The sequence below is a fragment of the Ceratotherium simum genome, chromosome 9 (assembly GCF_057802395.1).
Source record: "Ceratotherium simum simum isolate JZ-2026a chromosome 9, ASM5780239v1, whole genome shotgun sequence".
NCBI lineage: Eukaryota > Metazoa > Chordata > Mammalia > Perissodactyla > Rhinocerotidae > Ceratotherium > Ceratotherium simum.
In genome coordinates, this window is record NC_141908.1 from 68,902,689 (window position 1) to 68,919,311 (window position 16,623).

The following is a 16,623-nucleotide window of genomic DNA, read 5'->3' on the forward strand; positions in this document are numbered from 1 at the left end:
TACAACATCCCTTTAAGTATGAGGACTATGATATATACTTGAATTAGCTAAATCTTCTACCAATAAAGAAACAATTTTGTTTTATTAGTTTTGACTTAGTTCAGTTGCCAATATTTTGTTTGTTCAGTTGAATAAACAATAAATTCCAGCAGCTATTTACACATATGGTGCACTTGAAAAAAACATTAAAACACTGAAGCCAAAGCTGTTCATGCTATCTTAACAAGATAATGTAGCTGAGTGGAATTAACTCATTTAGGGGTGCCTTTCTTCCCAAGGGAATCTACAAAGTTATTCCTCACAAGCCAACTTCACTGTACCCACACAATTAGACAATGGACATCAGATAAAATGCTACTGCTCTTATCACTGTGAACTACAAACCTCCAAAAAAGTCCACTTAGATAACCAAAGAAATGCACGTTTTAGGACAAATAACCTGTTTTGTAGAAAAAGTTACTGCATGAAACAGACAGCTGGTTTTAAAGCCCAGCTTCATAACTTACTATAAAATGAGAAAATTCACTTCACATATATGAATTATTAAGCAATATATTAACAAATATAAAGTGCTTAGAAGTGTAAAATGCCTGGCACTCAACAAATGCTCAATGTGTGTTAGCATTTATCATTATAGGGATGATTTGTGTGACTACTGCTGCAAATATTACTAAATATTACTTATGAGTCTTTTGGTTAAACCTTTTTAAGAAGATTAAGAAAAGATCTTTTTTTTCCTGACCTTGCCAATTATGCTACAAAGTGGATTACCTCTGTAATGTGAGAACACTGTAGTTCTTGTTAATCTTTTTTATTGTTAGCATCACCAGACAAGACGTCTAGTATCAAACAGTACTTGGCCAGCTGTTTTATTGATGTTGCAAAAATTTTAAATAGAAGGATAGTGCAAAGAGAGTGAAAATGACCTTTGTGATCCCAGAAATCAGGACCTGGGAGTGACCATGGGTAGTGGGTGGCAGGCAAAACTTACAGGAAAATTTTTATCAGTGAGGACCCAGATAACTAGAACCTTATGTACAGGATTCTAATGGATGCCCTTCTGTATTGTACTGGATCTTACGAAGCAATATCTTCTTTACACCGAGTAGTGGTGTTGAGCTTCTCCTCATCTCAAAATAAGTTTATGTTTGGGCTACGAAAATGAAGAAGGCCTGAAGAACAACAGTCTTAGAAGGAAGAAGACCACGAAGCAATCTTGTGAGTATAGTAAAGAATCAGTAACATAATCATTAGGACCTAACTGGCTGGGCAGAGTGATGGATCTCTTTGCTTATCTCACTGAATGGTAATATTAGGAGAGATTGTCTGGGTGGCAATAGTTGTCCTAGGCATTCCCTTTCTCTTTTTCTTAACCACCACCCTTGAGGAGTGATTTGGGGGTAGGTGAAACCAACTGGCCTGGTTTGAAGACTTCCTGCACTGCCCATACCATCTTGTTTCTCAAGGCTGTCTTTAGTTTTGGTGAATGAGAAAGCGTTTGGTTGCCATTTCCTTTCTGAGAACTGCTGAGTTAGTAGGGAAGGAAGTAAATGTTTGGCTGAGTTCTGCCCTGTGGGGGAAGGGCAGGGCTGGCCTGCTCCTCTGAGCACCAGCTTCTGCTTCTGTGGGTCTTGGTTCCTAAGTGTCTGGTTCCTCTTTATAAATGTCAATGAAATTGTTCTGAGCAGCCCTACCTAATCCCCTTTCTGGGAATAAATGACTGAGGGGGCAGGGAGTGGCTAACTTTCTTTGCCCAAACTCTTGGCCACAACTTTGCTAAACATTCTTAATTGGTTTCCTGTCTATGGTTAATCTTTTAAAGATCTTGACAAACCTTCTAAAAGAAAAGGTCTGATTTAAATATTGCTTCTATGAGAATGTTTTTTGCCTATGTTAAAGAACATAGCTTTGAGGAAAATCCAATTGAAGCATCAAGTTCTGTCAGATAATCATGGTAGAATCAGAGCTTCTGATCAGGATCCAGAGTCTTTGGGAGCCCTGAGGTTGGATGTGGTTCTGCCATTAACTGACATGTTTCATCATTTGTTTTATTTGATGTTGAAATCATGTTTATAATATTATTTTACACCACTTTCCAGCATTACATCACTGTCTTTGGCACTCCAGGCCTCATTTGTCCATTAAATGGAAGCTTCTGCCTCCTTAAGAATGTCTTAAACCTCCTGCTACTGTTGTGATTACCTTTGAAACTCTTTTCTCTGGCTATAATATATCTATGCTCCTTTTTCCAGATGTTTGGGAAGTCGTGGTTAATCTAAAAATATTCAGAAAGAATCCAGGAAAAATTAAGGCATCTGCCATGCAAATTCTCTGACACTCTTCTCAACATTTCCGCTACTGTCACAAATAGTTAATTCAATGATTCTTTAAAGCCCTACGGATATATTTTGCTGCTAATACTTTATTTCTTCTTTCTGTTTTTGACCCTTATAATTCCACCACTGCAATATAAGTCTAAAAATTACCTTTAGGCTAGAAGGCTCTGGTGTCAAGATTGCCCAGATTCAAAATCCAGGTTGGCCATTCTTTAGCTATGTGGTCTCTGAGTTTTATCATCTGTAAAATGGGGATAAAAATAGCAGTCACTACATAGGATTGATGAAAGGATTAAGTAATCACGGTTTAAACTATTGTTGTTGTTTTTTTCTTTAATAATAGAAAATAGGCGGGGAGAAAATATTTATTGAGTATCTACTATTTGCCAGATACTAGCTGGACAATTTATTTATGACCCCATATAATCCTCTGTGAAACAGGCATCCTTTTATCTTTCACATGATTAAATTATGACTAGAAAGCTTAACCAATTGTCCTAAAGGTCACATAGCTAGTAAATAGTTCGAGCCCAGGTATGTTTCTAAGCACATGCCCTTTTCACTACAGGTAAAGAAAACTTTACTCATCTTCTTTTTTTTCCCTAGGTTATAATGTTTCAGGGTTTCCCACTGCTGTGATATTTCTTTGGATGTATAAAAACAAGTGCACGACTAGATAGCTCATGAAAAGACATGGAGGAAAGTTAAATGCATATTACTAAGTGAAAGAAGCCAATCTGAAAAGACTACCTACTATATGATTCCAACTAAATGACGTTCTGGAAAAGTCAAGACTATGGAGACAGTAAAAAGATCAGTGGTTGCCAGGGGTTAGGGGAGAGGGAAGGATGAGTAGGTGGAGCACAGAAGATTTTTAGGGCAGTGAAACTACTCTGCATGATACTATAACAGTGGATACGTGTCATTATACTTTCGTCCAAATCCATAAAATGTACGCCACCAAGAATGAACCCTAGATAAACTATGGACTTTGGGTGATAATATGATGTGTTAATGAAGGTTCACTGCAACAAATTTCCCACTCTGGTGGGGGATATTGGTAATGGGGGAGGCTATGCATGTGTGGGGGTAGGGGGTATATAGGAAATCTCTGTACCCTCCTCTCAATTTTGCTGTGAACCTAAAACTGCTCTAAAAAATAGTCTACAAAAAAAACCACACCAAAACCCAAACAAGCGTAGACAAGCAAAGCAAAATGGGGAAGGGGTGTAATCTGAGAGAGGAGGGGTAGGGAAAGATAAGTCTGCAAAGGAACTTGACTACTTGTCTATCCGCCTAGTATTATTGGGTGAAAAGTGCAAGACCAGGTTGGACGACGTGTGTTGAAGTCCTGCTTGCTCACAAGTTGCTGGGTGACCTTCAGCAAACTACCTCACCTTTCTGGATCTCACTTTAAACATGCTTAAAAAATGAGGCGGTTAAACTGATCTCCAAGTTCCCTTCTGGTCCTAAAATTCCAGCCTTGCAGCAAGGACCTGTCCCTGCCTGGTTTTCTGCTCCCTCCCCCACCAGCCACCCGAGCCTGCACCTTCTTATTCGACTGCACACTTTTTACCGTACCCACTGAGTCCTAAACACAGCAACCGTTCCCCGTGACCGTGGGACAAAGGGCAGGGGCGGAAGACTGAACTCAGAAGTAAAACAAGCAAGAACACCCTGAAGGTGGACAGCGACGGACAGAAACCGGCAAAGGTGAACCGCAGAGCGAAGAGAACGCCGCGCGACGACGGCGGAAGCGGGAGAAAGGTGGGGCGGGGCCGAGAGCCGATTGGCAGACTGAGGGGGCGGGGCCTGCGTTGACAGCCCTGGGGAGGAGCGAGGGAGGCTGCGCGCGCGTCGCCCGCCCATTCGCGCCCCTACGCTTCCCCTCCCCCGTGCCTGGCGGGGGGGCGGCGGGCGTGCCGACGCCGCATGACGTCATAAGGGGCGGGGTGGGCCGGGGGTCCTGCCGGCGCGCGGGCGCGTTCCGCAGTCGGTGTTTCGGGCGCTGAGGCTGCAGCTGCTGGGTTTGTGCTCCCAGTGTGGTGTCACGGCCCGTCCGTTCCCGGAGCCCGGGTCACACTGGCCGCGCGCCCGTGCGTGTGAGCGGGACTCAGGGCAGAGGCGTCCCCTTGCTGCCTTTTTTTCCTTCCTTCATCCAAAGAAGGGGGCAGCTCGCACGCTTGCTTTCCTGTCGCCCCGTGGGGAGCGGGGTTGGTGTGCGGAGTGGTTCGTCTTTTTTCTTTCACACTTGTGAGCGCTTTTTTTTTTTTTTCCCTCCATTTTTTAGACTCAGTGCCGTCTGGGCTGGTTTCCTCGGTCCCTGACTAACTGCTTTCTGCCCCTTCTGCCACCCCCGCCCAAGGTCGCCCGTCCGCCCTCGCCCCTGGCCCGGGAGGGTGGGAAGCTTGGTCCCGCTCCCTGCCCGCCCGCGTCTCCGCAGCCGCACCTGCCTCGATATGAATGGGGTCAACGACCCACTTCTTTTTATAAAAGATATTAAGCCCGGACTGAAAAACTTAAATGTCGTCTTTATTGTCCTGGAGATAGGTAAGTGGGGTCCGCAGCCCGCCCCGCCGCCCCTGTGCGTCCCGGGGCGGGAGGGAGGGGCGCCGCCGCCGCGAGCCGGGGGCGCCCCTCCCCCGCCCTCCCCTCCCCCCTCCCCTCCCCCCTCCACGTGGCCCCGGTGCCCCCGCTGGGGCTCGGATCCTACCTGCGGCGAGAAGCCGGGCGCGGCCTCCTCCCGCCTCTCGGATGCAGTGATCCCGAAGGAGGAGTTAGAGAGCCGGTCTGGAAGTCCTGGTTATCTGATACACCCTCCCCGCTTTTGATTTTTAAATCCTCACAGGACGCGTGACCAAAACCAAAGACGGCCATGAAGTGAGATCATGCAAAGTAGCAGATAAAACGGGCAGCATCACTATTTCCGTGTGGGATGAAATCGGAGGTCTCATACAGCCGGGGGATATCATTCGGTTGACCAGAGGGTAGGTGTGCCTAAAAGGTGGGGGCGGAGGGAGAGTGCCTGCCTCGGTAGCAGTCTGCGGAATCGGAGTTGGCAGATGCCCCGACCTTGGCAAGCTCTGAAGTTCTGTGTTTTTTCTGTGTGCAACTCCCAGGAATTTTGAGCCCCTTCGATGTTCACTTTGGGTGGTGGACAGGGTTGGGAAGTAACACCTTCGCTTTTAAAGCAATCGGTTTCAGCCTGAAATGTAACCCCAACCGCCCCCCACACCCCCCCATACACACAGTGTACCAGTTAAGTATTTTTTTAAAGTCTGTTCTGGGATTATTGAGTCTTTTTAGTAGATTGATAAGATTAACATATTCAATACTTTATCTTTTTCGTCAGTTACTTAATACAGTTATCACTTCTTTTCCAAGCTTCTCCCCTTTTTAATGGCTTTTGAAATCTTGCCAATATTTTACATGTACTTATTTTACTTATTTTATTTAGACGGTGTGGACATAAATTAAGACTGTAGTTGGAGAAGTTAGCAGTTTTTGTTGCAGGTCAGATTTGTACTTGGAGGTAAAAGTTAAGAGAAGTTTACAATATCTGGAATGCACATTCTCGAAAATGATTTCTTGTGCCTACTGCTCTAAGGTCATTGTACAAAAAGCAGAATGATGTGCAGAGTATATTTGGCAGAAAGACGTCTATGATACCTCCATCCAAGAGAGTCAGTTGGCAGATTGCTTTAAAAAATAATTTAGCACAACCTTTTTTTGGGTTAGTAATTAGACTGCCCTTAAAAATTTACCAAATTTTTATCTTAGGAAGATAAAAGGCCAGAAAAGGGTCTTGAAAATAGATTTTGGGAGCTTTTGTGATCAATAGAATTGTAATAATTTATTGGTCATAAAGGAAAAGTAGGTGGAGATTGATGTTGGCATAGTAAATAGAATCTCAGAGAAGTAGTATTGGATCACCCTGAATGGAGGAGTTTAGAGCCCTTAGATATCATGTGACAGACTTACATCATCTTCAGGAAGTGAGGCCGAGTTTCATCCAAGGAGGAAGTGAGAGTCAGGACTTAGACATTTTATTCTCGTACACTGACTCATTATGACACTAATTGTGTCTTAAATTTCCACCTCTTTAACTTCCACAAAAGAGTTCCTACCTGAGAGGGCGTGGTGAGGATTAGCATAATTAAAGTTTTTTTGGTTGCCAAACTCTCTCTCATCCAGTGATTGAAGGTATCTTATACACTGTAAACATCATCTCCTTCCAAATATTTTATATTTTGTAGTCACAGAAAATACATAGATATGTCTGTCAAAAAAATTGTGGAAAAACTAAATTTATTTGCTCTATAGTGTCTGTAGGATTTTAAGGAGTACAATTACCAAGAAGTACAATTTAAAGGAAAATTCAAAACTAAAGAAACTACTATTTCCTAACTTAAGTGTGATCTTGAAGTTATTATACTTCTTCAACATCTTCTGGAAAATGGGAATAATTATACCTTACTAAAATAACACATCCAGCTTGGAGTCTGGCCCATTGTAAGGCCCTTAGATTCTGGTTGAATCTAAGAAAAGTCGCTTTTGAAGAAAGGCATACATCTAAATAATGGTAATTTGAGTATTGGTATGTTTATCAGAAAACACTGCAAATACTGATCTCATTTATTTCATTCCTGAAACAAGTGAAAGTTAAATTTTTTAATTGTAGTAACAGTTCAAATTTTTTCTCAAAATAGGCATTAATTCTTACTTCAGTAAGGTGAAAGATTAGTGTACTGTCTCCTAAGTCACTTTTTGTATAACATAACAGAGTGGTGAATGGAGTTTTTCATAAATAACCCTTAGTAAAGGAAGAGAAACGTAGGATATGGAACTAGCAAATTTTTATAACCTGTATTAAAAGAACTATCAAGCAGTATTTAGTTATAATTTATCATTCTATGTTACCATAGTAATTGTATAATGAACCAATGAAAACCAAACCTTGGACTGATTTTATAATATTGATTAATTTACATTTTTCTTAGATTTGTGTATAGGATTATCTTATCCAATGATGCTTTCTGCATTCAAAATTCGTTAGGATAAACAATTGTTCATCCAAGTTGGTGCTAAAAATTGGGAATTTGGAAAGGCAGATAGGTGATAGATTTGTGACCTTAGTTTTTTTTAGCACCTTGATTAAATTTTAACACATTTTCAGTAGCTTGAGAACCCTGTCTAAATTTTATGGAGGCGAAGGAAACACTTATATCAATATCTGACTAGACTGAGTAAATGAGTGTAAAAGTGAACACTAGGTTGTTGATTTCATATATCCTGTGATTGAAAAATAATTTCTGCTTGAATCTGCAATTGAAATTTGCAATTGTTAATTGACTAAAGGTGTGATCTTTGGAGTATAACAATGCTTGCTTTGCAAAAAGACTGTTTTCTAGGTTAGTTATAGTTTAGATAATTATGTCAAAATTTGTCAGTAGATTTTTCTTTGTATTATTCCTTACTAATTAACAAGTTAGTCAAAATTAGATTCATTGTATTTGATTTGCTCTGGTAGACAGAGGGTCTGATCTCCACCTTGCTGCAATACAAAAAATTTGGTGGAAAGATTTACCTGATTTAAGTAGTAGGAAATGTACATATTTCTACAGAACTGATGTTTGTTTTCTTTCTAGGTATGCATCCATGTGGAAAGGATGTCTGACACTTTATACTGGAAGGGGTGGTGAACTTCAAAAAATTGGGGAGTAAGTATTAAAATGCATTTCATATAATTGAGTAAATTACAATATAATAGCTATAGAGTAACTGGTAGGTATAAACTATAAACGCCTTCCTTGGCTTTTTTTGACTGGTGAAGTGAATGCCTTCAGCAGCTTAAATGTAAAAATAGCTTAGCATGTATATACTAGTTTAACAGCTATCAGTACTGTTTCCTATAGTTGAGAATGTCAGTTTTTCCTGGCAAAGGGCATTAAGAATGCGCTTGAGACAAGCCCCAGTGGGAGCATTTCTGTTGGCTTGAAAACACGCATCTTTCAGGTGTCACAGGTGCCATTTGAAGTAGGTTCCGTCTTCTAGTGAATTGCCAAATTTAGAAGCTAAGTATGGGTTTCAGGCCATAAGTTTAAATTTTCTTTTTCTCTGTTTATGGGTGAATATGTACTTGTGGTAAAAGGACTTGAGCAGTGAAAATTGAAGTCCTGTGTTTATCCGCAGTCTAGGTACCGTACAGGCAGCTGTAATGTGAGCTTCCATATGCTACTACCCTGATAGTCTCCACCCTGACTTGGAGGAACCATCCTCTCTAGGGGTGTGAAGGTAATTCAGCCTCCATGCTGGCCTAGACATTTGGGATATACTCACAAAGTATGGTATAGGCAGTGAGCCAAATCATTAGTCCATTCTCTTTGGTTAATGCCGAGACATCTACTTAACACCCATCAAATTGGAGGTTATTTAAAGAGAGAAGCCACAAATGGCACACTGAACAAGAGAAGACTCTTCTACACTGCAGAGATAAGATACTTTGGGGAAAAATAAGCAATCTCGCTAGCTTTTAAAGATCAGAAACTGGTAACACTGCCTTCACTAGGAGGAAAATTAAGATTCACTTATGTTTGTGTTTAGAGTAGTATTAGAGCAACGTGTTATGAAAGGTCTTAGAGTCAATATTACCAAAACATCTCGGATCCTGTCCCGACCTTCATGTACCGAGAGGTATTTATGATAACGGAGATCAGTTATATGAAGAACCACTGGAGATCACTCAGTTCTTGGTGACTTAAACTTTGTCAGGGTTTGTCTGGTATTTACCTAAACTTGTTTTAGTTTCTTATTTGTGGGGTGAGGAGTTAAGAAAATGCTTATGTGTAATGTTAGTATACTCGATAGTGAACTTACAAGAAGCATTGGGATAAACTGTTGTCTTGATAGCCAGTTGTCTTCTCAGGCCTGCAGAATCCACTCTTAACCTTGAATGATTATCTTTGCAGATTCACAGTGATTGGTCAAAAGAGGGACTGGAGGAGAGTGTGTGAATGGATCAGTGCAAATCCATCACCACTGCTGGGAGAACCCTCTGGAATCCTAAACATGGTCCAGTGGCGTCAGCCTATGTGGAAAAACAGGACAAAGATGTATTTCTGTGTCCTTGATCTTTGACATGGTTTATTTCTTGCAGTGCAGAAGAATTAAAATACAAAATGGAATGTTTATACATTGTAGGCAATCAAATATTTGATGTTTTTATGGAACATTTAGAAAGTTTTTGTTGTAAACGAAGAGTGAGTTAGCATGTTGCTTTTTGGTTAATTCATTTGACACCGAAATTCTTCATTCCTATAAGTTCTGCATGTTCTGTAAAGAAGGTTGATTATTTCAGAAGTCATTTAACTTGTCCTTTATTTTCTTTTAGATTTTGTATGGTTTATTCAGAAGTGCCAAATTTCAGTGAACCCAACCCAGATTATCGAGGACAGCAGAACAAAGGGGTAATTAATCCAAATGTATAGTCTGTTTCTGTGATTAGGCTAATGGTGACTGTGTATCGTAATTCTATGGCTAGGTTTCTGACCCTGTTATACCCAGAGTATAATGAAGACAATTTAAAAAAATCTTTTTAAAGTCATTTTTATTCTATAGTTTTGTGAGTCTATATGTGTATCTGTAGTATCTAAATATATGTGCCATTGAGCCTTTGAGGAATGGGGAGTGGTATCAGGAAATACAGTAAGCTGTAATAGAAGCTATGAAAGGTTTGGAAAACATTCTTGGATATTTTAACATTGAATGGAACTGAGTAAATCTTTAAAAAATTTGTTGAAAAAAAAACTTCAAAATTAAAAAAAGAATGAGTACAACAGTGTTTATTATAATAATATAAATGTGTGGTTTTTTTGAATCTTCATTTGGTTAAATTAAAAAAATTTTTTTTAGGCACAGAGTGAACAGAAGAATAATTCCATGAATAGTAATATGGGTACAGGTACATTTGGACCAGTGGGTAAGATTTTTTTTTTCTTCATGTTTGTGATCAGGTGTAAGTATTAAGAGAATATGTCTTAGGAAAGATTTAGAGGAAAAAATTGTCTTTAGGCATAAATTAGTACTAAAAGAGAACTACTAGTAAACAGGGAATTCCCAAATAACTGATTTTTCTAGAAAGCAGATACCCTTTTAAGCTAATTTATTGAGCACATTCTGTATTTAAACATTTGGGCCAGTTACTGGGAATACAGTGGTGAACATTGGCTAATAATAAGAAATTTAAGTTTTAGTGGTGCATCATGTTATTTTTCTACTGATTTTTATCACATTTCTGTAATCTATTCATTACTTATAATGGATGCAGAATTACTGGTTATTTTCCGTACACCGAAAGCCTTTTATCTTCAGAGGAATAGCTCACCTTAATATTTCACATGCTGATAGCTACCTCTTTAATAGATTAGCCTTTACTCCTCCAATACCCAAGTGTCACGTGAATGGTTCTTGCGGCCATGTTAAAGATCTTTTGAAGTCTTTATTTAAGAATAAATAAGACTGAGGAAATAAAAAAGACTGAAGAGAGTCTTTTGTGATTGGAGTTTATTAGGTGGCCGAAGTTTTATTTGGCCTGATTGCTACATGTTTTGGTACAGCTGGTGATCATCACATTGTGGGAAACTTTGCTATCTTTTGTTGTTGGTTTTTTTTTTTATAGCACAGGCCACTGGAACTCTAATTTTTTTAATCTGTTTATTTTTCCCCCAAAGCCTCAGTAGATAGTTGTATGTCATAGTTGCACATCCTTCTAGTTTCTGTATGTGGGATGCGGCCCCAGCATGGCCAGAGAAGCGGTGCGTTGGTGTGCGCCCAGGATCCGAACCTGGGCCGCCAGCAGCGGAGCCTCGCACTCAATTGCTAAGCCACGGGGCTGGCCCTGCTGTCTTTTTTAAGAGTTAGAATTACATTGTCTCTTTTGAGACATTATTAACCATATTTGAACCAAATGCCAATACTCGTACAACATTCTGCCCTTTCTCTTTTTCCACGATAATGTAGGCAGTGCGTTATCTATGCTTTTTTTCCTCCTCTACTGATTTCTCGTTCTGTTGCCCAAACTGCTCTTTTTTCCTCTCTCTATTAATATAGCATCAAGTTAATATATTTACAGTAATCATACGTTTGGAAAAACCTAGAACCCACATTGAGTTTTTTCCAGTTTGAAAATAAAGCTGTTTGTTTTTCCTACTATTACTTGTAAACATTAAGAATTTCTGTTAGAACTTCAAATAGGTATATTTCTATAAATCAGTATCTGAACATGATGATAAATTTTGATATTCTTTTTTAGGAAACGGGGTTCACACTGGCCCAGAATCAAGGGGATGCCAGTTTTCATATGCTGGTAGAAGCAACGGCCGGGGACCTGTAAATCCACAGCTACCAGGAACAGCTAATAATCAAACAGTCATGACCACAATAAGTAATGGCAGGGACCCTCGGAGAGCCTTTAAAAGATGACCTATGCCAAATACTCACATGTAGTTTTTAAACTACATGCCCTACTTGAACACTTATTGCACTTTTATTTATTGTTAACTGTGAAAACTATGTCCTTTATCGGTTTCCTTTTACATTTTTGGTTTGTTAATAAGAGTGTTTTTGTTTATAGCAGAACTGTTAAGCTGCTCAAGTCTCCTATTGAGGAATGGGAACACTCTGAGAAGTAGGGGCATTTATTTTTAGAGCAAAAAGATCTTTGGGTATCCTCTAAAATATCTGCACCCATTTCGTGGGTGAGTTACTTAAGACATCAGCATTATAGCCTCTATGAGTCTATCTTCTGTATAAATTTTGTAATATTTAAAATAAGGCTTAGTGGGAGATGTTCTTTTGTCTTAAATTCAGATATTGCCAACTAAAGCAATAACCACCAAAAAAAACAAAAACTCAGTCAATGCTAGCAGCAATTTTTGAGTGTGACTCCAGGAATGATTGACTTCTTCATTGAGTGACTGCCATTAAGATTTTCCAAGGACTGACTCATCCTAAACTGTTGTTTTATTACCAGAAAACATATTCTTTATCAGAATTATGGGAAAGAAAGTGATCTGTATTATAATGAGTAATTTTTAAAAGAAAGCTATATTTATTTTAGGGTAGTCCTATTAATATTTATCACTTTGTGCATTACACAGAAGGAAAATTTAAAACTGAGGCCTTGAATATTTATTTTTTGAAGCTACCGTGTCGAATATTAAAGTATAACTTGAGGGAGTTTTAAAGTCATAATAATCATTGATCTAATTATTTAAAAAAAATTTTGGTAGATAAACGTTAGAGTGAAGGCAATTCAAATTGAATTCATGTAGAAATATGCAATCTTAAGTTATGTGGTCCTAGGTACTTGCAGAAACTCAGCCTGGAGTGAAAATCCTAGGCACTTAAACTTTTTTTGAGGTGCGTGTGTGTGTGTACGTATATTGTCAAAGTTTCTGAACACAATTCACAAAGCCTTATCAGCAAAAGTTAACAAATGGCTCTCTCAAGCGAATACAGCTTTATTCAGAAATGTAAAAGTAGAATTTATTTATGTGTTGTAAATGGTCCCCAGTTCCACTTTTTAGTGTAGGGTGGATAACTGGTCAAGTTTTCCTTTGTTAGAATTCAACTCTTCTTCAATATTCTCTCTTGAATAAAATTGCATTCATGTTAACAGACCTACCTAATTTTTGCTTTCAGTGATTTACAGTGGAGAGCCGGGACATTTGCCTGTAGTTGTCATGATGCCTTCAGCCTGGCGACTACTTAGCTATATTTGTTGCTTTGTCTTTTTTCCCCACCTTAAATCCCCCACTGGCAAAATAATTTAAGTAGACTTTGTTTTCTGAAAACTCCATAGAATTCGAATATAAAAATTTGTGCCAGATTATTTGTTTGCTTTAATTCAGGGTATCTAACAAATATTTCAGTACATGCTGTGTATTAGGCACAGTGTGGAGAGCGTTAAGGGTCAGACGAGATAATGAATAATTTCAAGGAGCTTATCTGTGATTTATAGTACTTTGGTAATGGAGTTTATAAATTCTAGAAAGAAATGTTTTCTTTATTCATATACTGATGATTATAGTTACTTTGACCTTGTGACTAGTAGTTTCTTAAGACGTTCAAAAATTGACAAATGTTTGGAGCAAAAAAAAATGCTACAAATTAGTATATAATTTTTTATTTTAAATCTAAGTAGAAGTTGGAGCAGTAACACTCCAAGTTATTTGTGGGAGGATATAGCCTTAAAGGTGATTTCAAAAGAAAGAATTTTGGAGTTTAAGAAAATTAAAATATCAGGTATGGATTGCTGAGCTTCCAATCCTGACCTGGTTATCTCGCCTGTGATGCTGGGCAAGTTATTGCATTGAAACCTCTGAAAGCCTTAGATTCCACAACTGAAAACAAGTAAGGAATGGTACCCCTTTGTGGAGTTACTGAAGATTTTCCACGGAAGTGATTTCTGGCACATAACAAGCAGTCAGATGTTTGTTGTCTAATCATACCTCAGTAACAGAAGAAAATGCAGGGTCAGGTGTGAAAGTATTGTTACCTTTAACATCGTAGGGAAAGACCTAAGCTTTTCCTTTTGTAATGGACACTTGCCTGAGTAATTGAACCTTGTTATTCTGTGTTTTTTATCATTTATTAACAAATTTCTTTTTTCTTAAGGGAAACCTCCAAAACCAAAGTGAGTCACAGTCCGTAATGAATGTTTGCCTTCCCAGTCTGCTGGAACAGTACTCATCAAGAAGTTAAGAGGAAGCAAGTTTCCTACCTTCCTCTTTCCTGGTGCTTTCAGCTGTCAACTTTTAAATAAGTTTAAACACCTCCTGAAAACAAAAACCGTTTAGTGTAGAAATACACACTACTAAGATTGGGTCCCATTTCATTTCTACAAAACAGTCCTGAAGTGGATTGAAGTCTCATGAGCCAGTGGGCCCCCCGTCTGGGCGGTTTCTTGGGGACTTGCCACAGTACGGAAAGGGGACGGCGTGTCACAGTGAAGGCTGCGGTGTGCTTTCCCATGGGCGTTCAGAAGGCGGCTCTTCTGTTAGAGCTGTGCCAGCTTTTTTGCTTTCTTCCTGTAGTTGTAGTAATTCTGTTTTAAATTTGACGACAGTTTAGCTTGAGGATACCCTGAATGTTTGTAGTACTGAGTATTTGTCACTCGTATTTATCATTTAACATTTTAAAAGTGTTTAATTTGCTGAGTTGAGTGATGATGCCAAGGGAATGATGTTGGAAACAAATAGATGTGAGGCTACTAAAAAGCTATAATTTATGATATGAGAACATGTAAAGTATAGGAAGCAGGTTAACTGGCCCTAAAAAGTTTTCTCAGAAGGTACAGATTGAGAGTGTTTACGTCAGTCTGAAGACACTGGGGCAGTTGTTAGCTTATGTAGACTAACATTCTAGTTTACTCACTGAAATGACTTCTGTTTTCTGGTATCATTAAGGTAATGACTGTTTGCTCTTGACTCTTAAGATCCTTTTCTCTAATGTATTTGGAAAGGGTCTAGAGACAACAAACCTGAAAACCATGAGACAGCAGAATCAAGGTGGAACCCTTTCCCCCACTTATGTCTGTTCTTACCTCTAGTTTTATTCTTGGGATTGCTTACCCTGTGGTGGCTCTTTTTTTTTTCTTTTAATCTGTTTCCTTCTCTTACTTATTTTATCCCCTATCTGATAACAGCCTATACTTTTGTATTAGAAAAGAGGGTCACAGTCATTGTCTAGTGTGGGTTATATGACAGGGGTAAAGGCAGATGTACTTGGCCACAGTGAAAACCTGTGTGTTGAGGATCCAGCCAATGATTAAATGTTGGGATAAACAGTCTCACATTTCACAAAGTGGCTATGGTGATTAACAGTTAAGGTATGCTTCTGAGGAAATCAAATTGTGACCTTTGGAAAATAGCACTGCCGTGAATGGTATGTTGTTAGGCCTTGAGGGAGAAGCTTGAAAAACATTTTCCAGGTATATTTTTTCTCCAAATTCCTTGAAGTTTGCTTTATTAGTAACGCAACAGAGTTGGTGTTCAAATACTGTAACCAAATTACTCCCGGTTTCTGATCTAAAAGGGTCTACTGATGTTTCTCAAAGCACAGATCACAGATGAAGGAACAGACTAGAGACAATCAAGTCTGGACTATCTGACAAGCCATTAGCATTTTTCCTCATTAAAAACATGAGACCCAAACATGTTACTTAGGGCTGTTTACCACTATGAGATAACCAGTGTGATGGGAAGAAAGTGAACATTTTATCACATTTGACAGACATTTAAGCCTTTTGAAAGGCCGTGAAGGGTAACCCACAATTTTATTGTGGCTCCCCAAGTTTTAAGAAGATGCCAATCCAACGCTTTCTGACTGGCTGTTGAACTGCAGTCGAGCCCAGGTCTCTTGAGACTGTTGACCCACCACAGTGCTCACCGTCACATCGTGCTTACTGTCTAACTTAACCTCAACTGAGGGGCTGTTGACATGTCTTTAAAAACCAATTCTTGATGTAACCATTTGTGATCAGAAATTCAAGTAAATTTTGTCTATTTTAGTCCGTCAAAATTTATGCCTCTGGACATAGTACAGTCTCCTGGTCCTTGTATTGAATATATATTGAATAAAACGCTCACAAAATAGTTTATAAACCACCTATGTGAGATTCTCCTCAGGACCTTGTCAGAAGTACAGATGGCTTCTCGGCTCTATCAGGAGAATTTATAAGTGTAGGTCTGGGAGAGCTATACTTGCAACAAAGACCGTGAAGATTTTTGTCTCCTGCCCTTGATATCTCCCCCTAACACAGAAATAACTTTTTTTTGTGAAGCAAAATTTCAAGATATATGTATCTCCATATATCCTCAGTTCCTTTTATCTTTGTGAGGCTCGAATATACCAGAGTTCTGGATTGTAAAACATGGAAAAATGGTGCTTAGAGGCATATGCCTCCAAAGGACAGAACTGATGGGTAAGGCAGGGTTGTCCCAAGCAGAATAGAGGTTGCTTGTGGCCTCCGGATGTGAGTTTTGAGCACTGTGAGTTTTGAATTAGGTTTAGATAGAAGTATTCAAATTATATCAGTGTTAAGATCAGATTATCTATAGTGGAGTCACCTAGCTTCCACTGGGCCTATGTAGATCAGAGTAAAAATAAGCTTTTTTACTGCAGGTTTCTGTTAAAAATTTTTTTAAATAGATTTTATTGGTTATCTTAGCAGATGTATGTTTGCAGCATCTTCTGTTTTCCTCCTATCCCCCAGAGCATTCCTCAA

At 39.1% G+C, this 16,623-nt stretch overlaps 1 protein-coding gene and 1 long non-coding RNA gene across 2 annotated transcripts in view; one reads left to right on the forward strand and one right to left on the reverse strand.

Annotated features, from left to right (window-relative positions):
• LOC147916329 (uncharacterized) overlaps positions 1 to 5,247 on the reverse strand; it is a 74,905-nt gene extending 69,658 nt beyond the window's left edge. The window contains exons 1-2 of the long non-coding RNA XR_015553241.1: positions 5,050 to 5,247; positions 2,487 to 2,577 (exon numbers count right to left, since the gene is read on the reverse strand). This is a non-coding gene — a long non-coding RNA (uncharacterized LOC147916329). The remainder of the gene's footprint in view (positions 1 to 2,486; positions 2,578 to 5,049) is intronic.
• On the forward strand, positions 4,323 to 16,003 carry NABP1 (nucleic acid binding protein 1). The gene is made up of 6 exons (XM_004426744.3): positions 4,323 to 4,886; positions 5,185 to 5,323; positions 7,985 to 8,056; positions 9,727 to 9,802; positions 10,248 to 10,314; positions 11,647 to 16,003. Exons 1-6 carry the CDS (start codon positions 4,796 to 4,798, stop codon positions 11,814 to 11,816), a joined length of 615 nt encoding a protein of 204 aa, XP_004426801.1. The 5' UTR covers positions 4,323 to 4,795; the 3' UTR covers positions 11,817 to 16,003.
• The last annotated feature ends 620 nt before the right edge of the window (positions 16,004 to 16,623 follow it).

Bases quoted from the DNA above. Each gene is read 5' to 3' on its own strand.
- NABP1 (XM_004426744.3), top strand. From the start codon at position 4,796: ATGAATGGGGTCAACGACCCACTTCTTTTTATAAAAGATATTAAGCCC. The intron at 8,057-9,726 runs GTAAGTATTAAA...ATTTTCTTTTAG, and splicing joins GAACTTCAAAAAATTGGGGA to ATTTTGTATGGTTTATTCAG. The intron at 10,315-11,646 runs GTAAGATTTTTT...ATTCTTTTTTAG, and splicing joins AGGTACATTTGGACCAGTGG to GAAACGGGGTTCACACTGGC.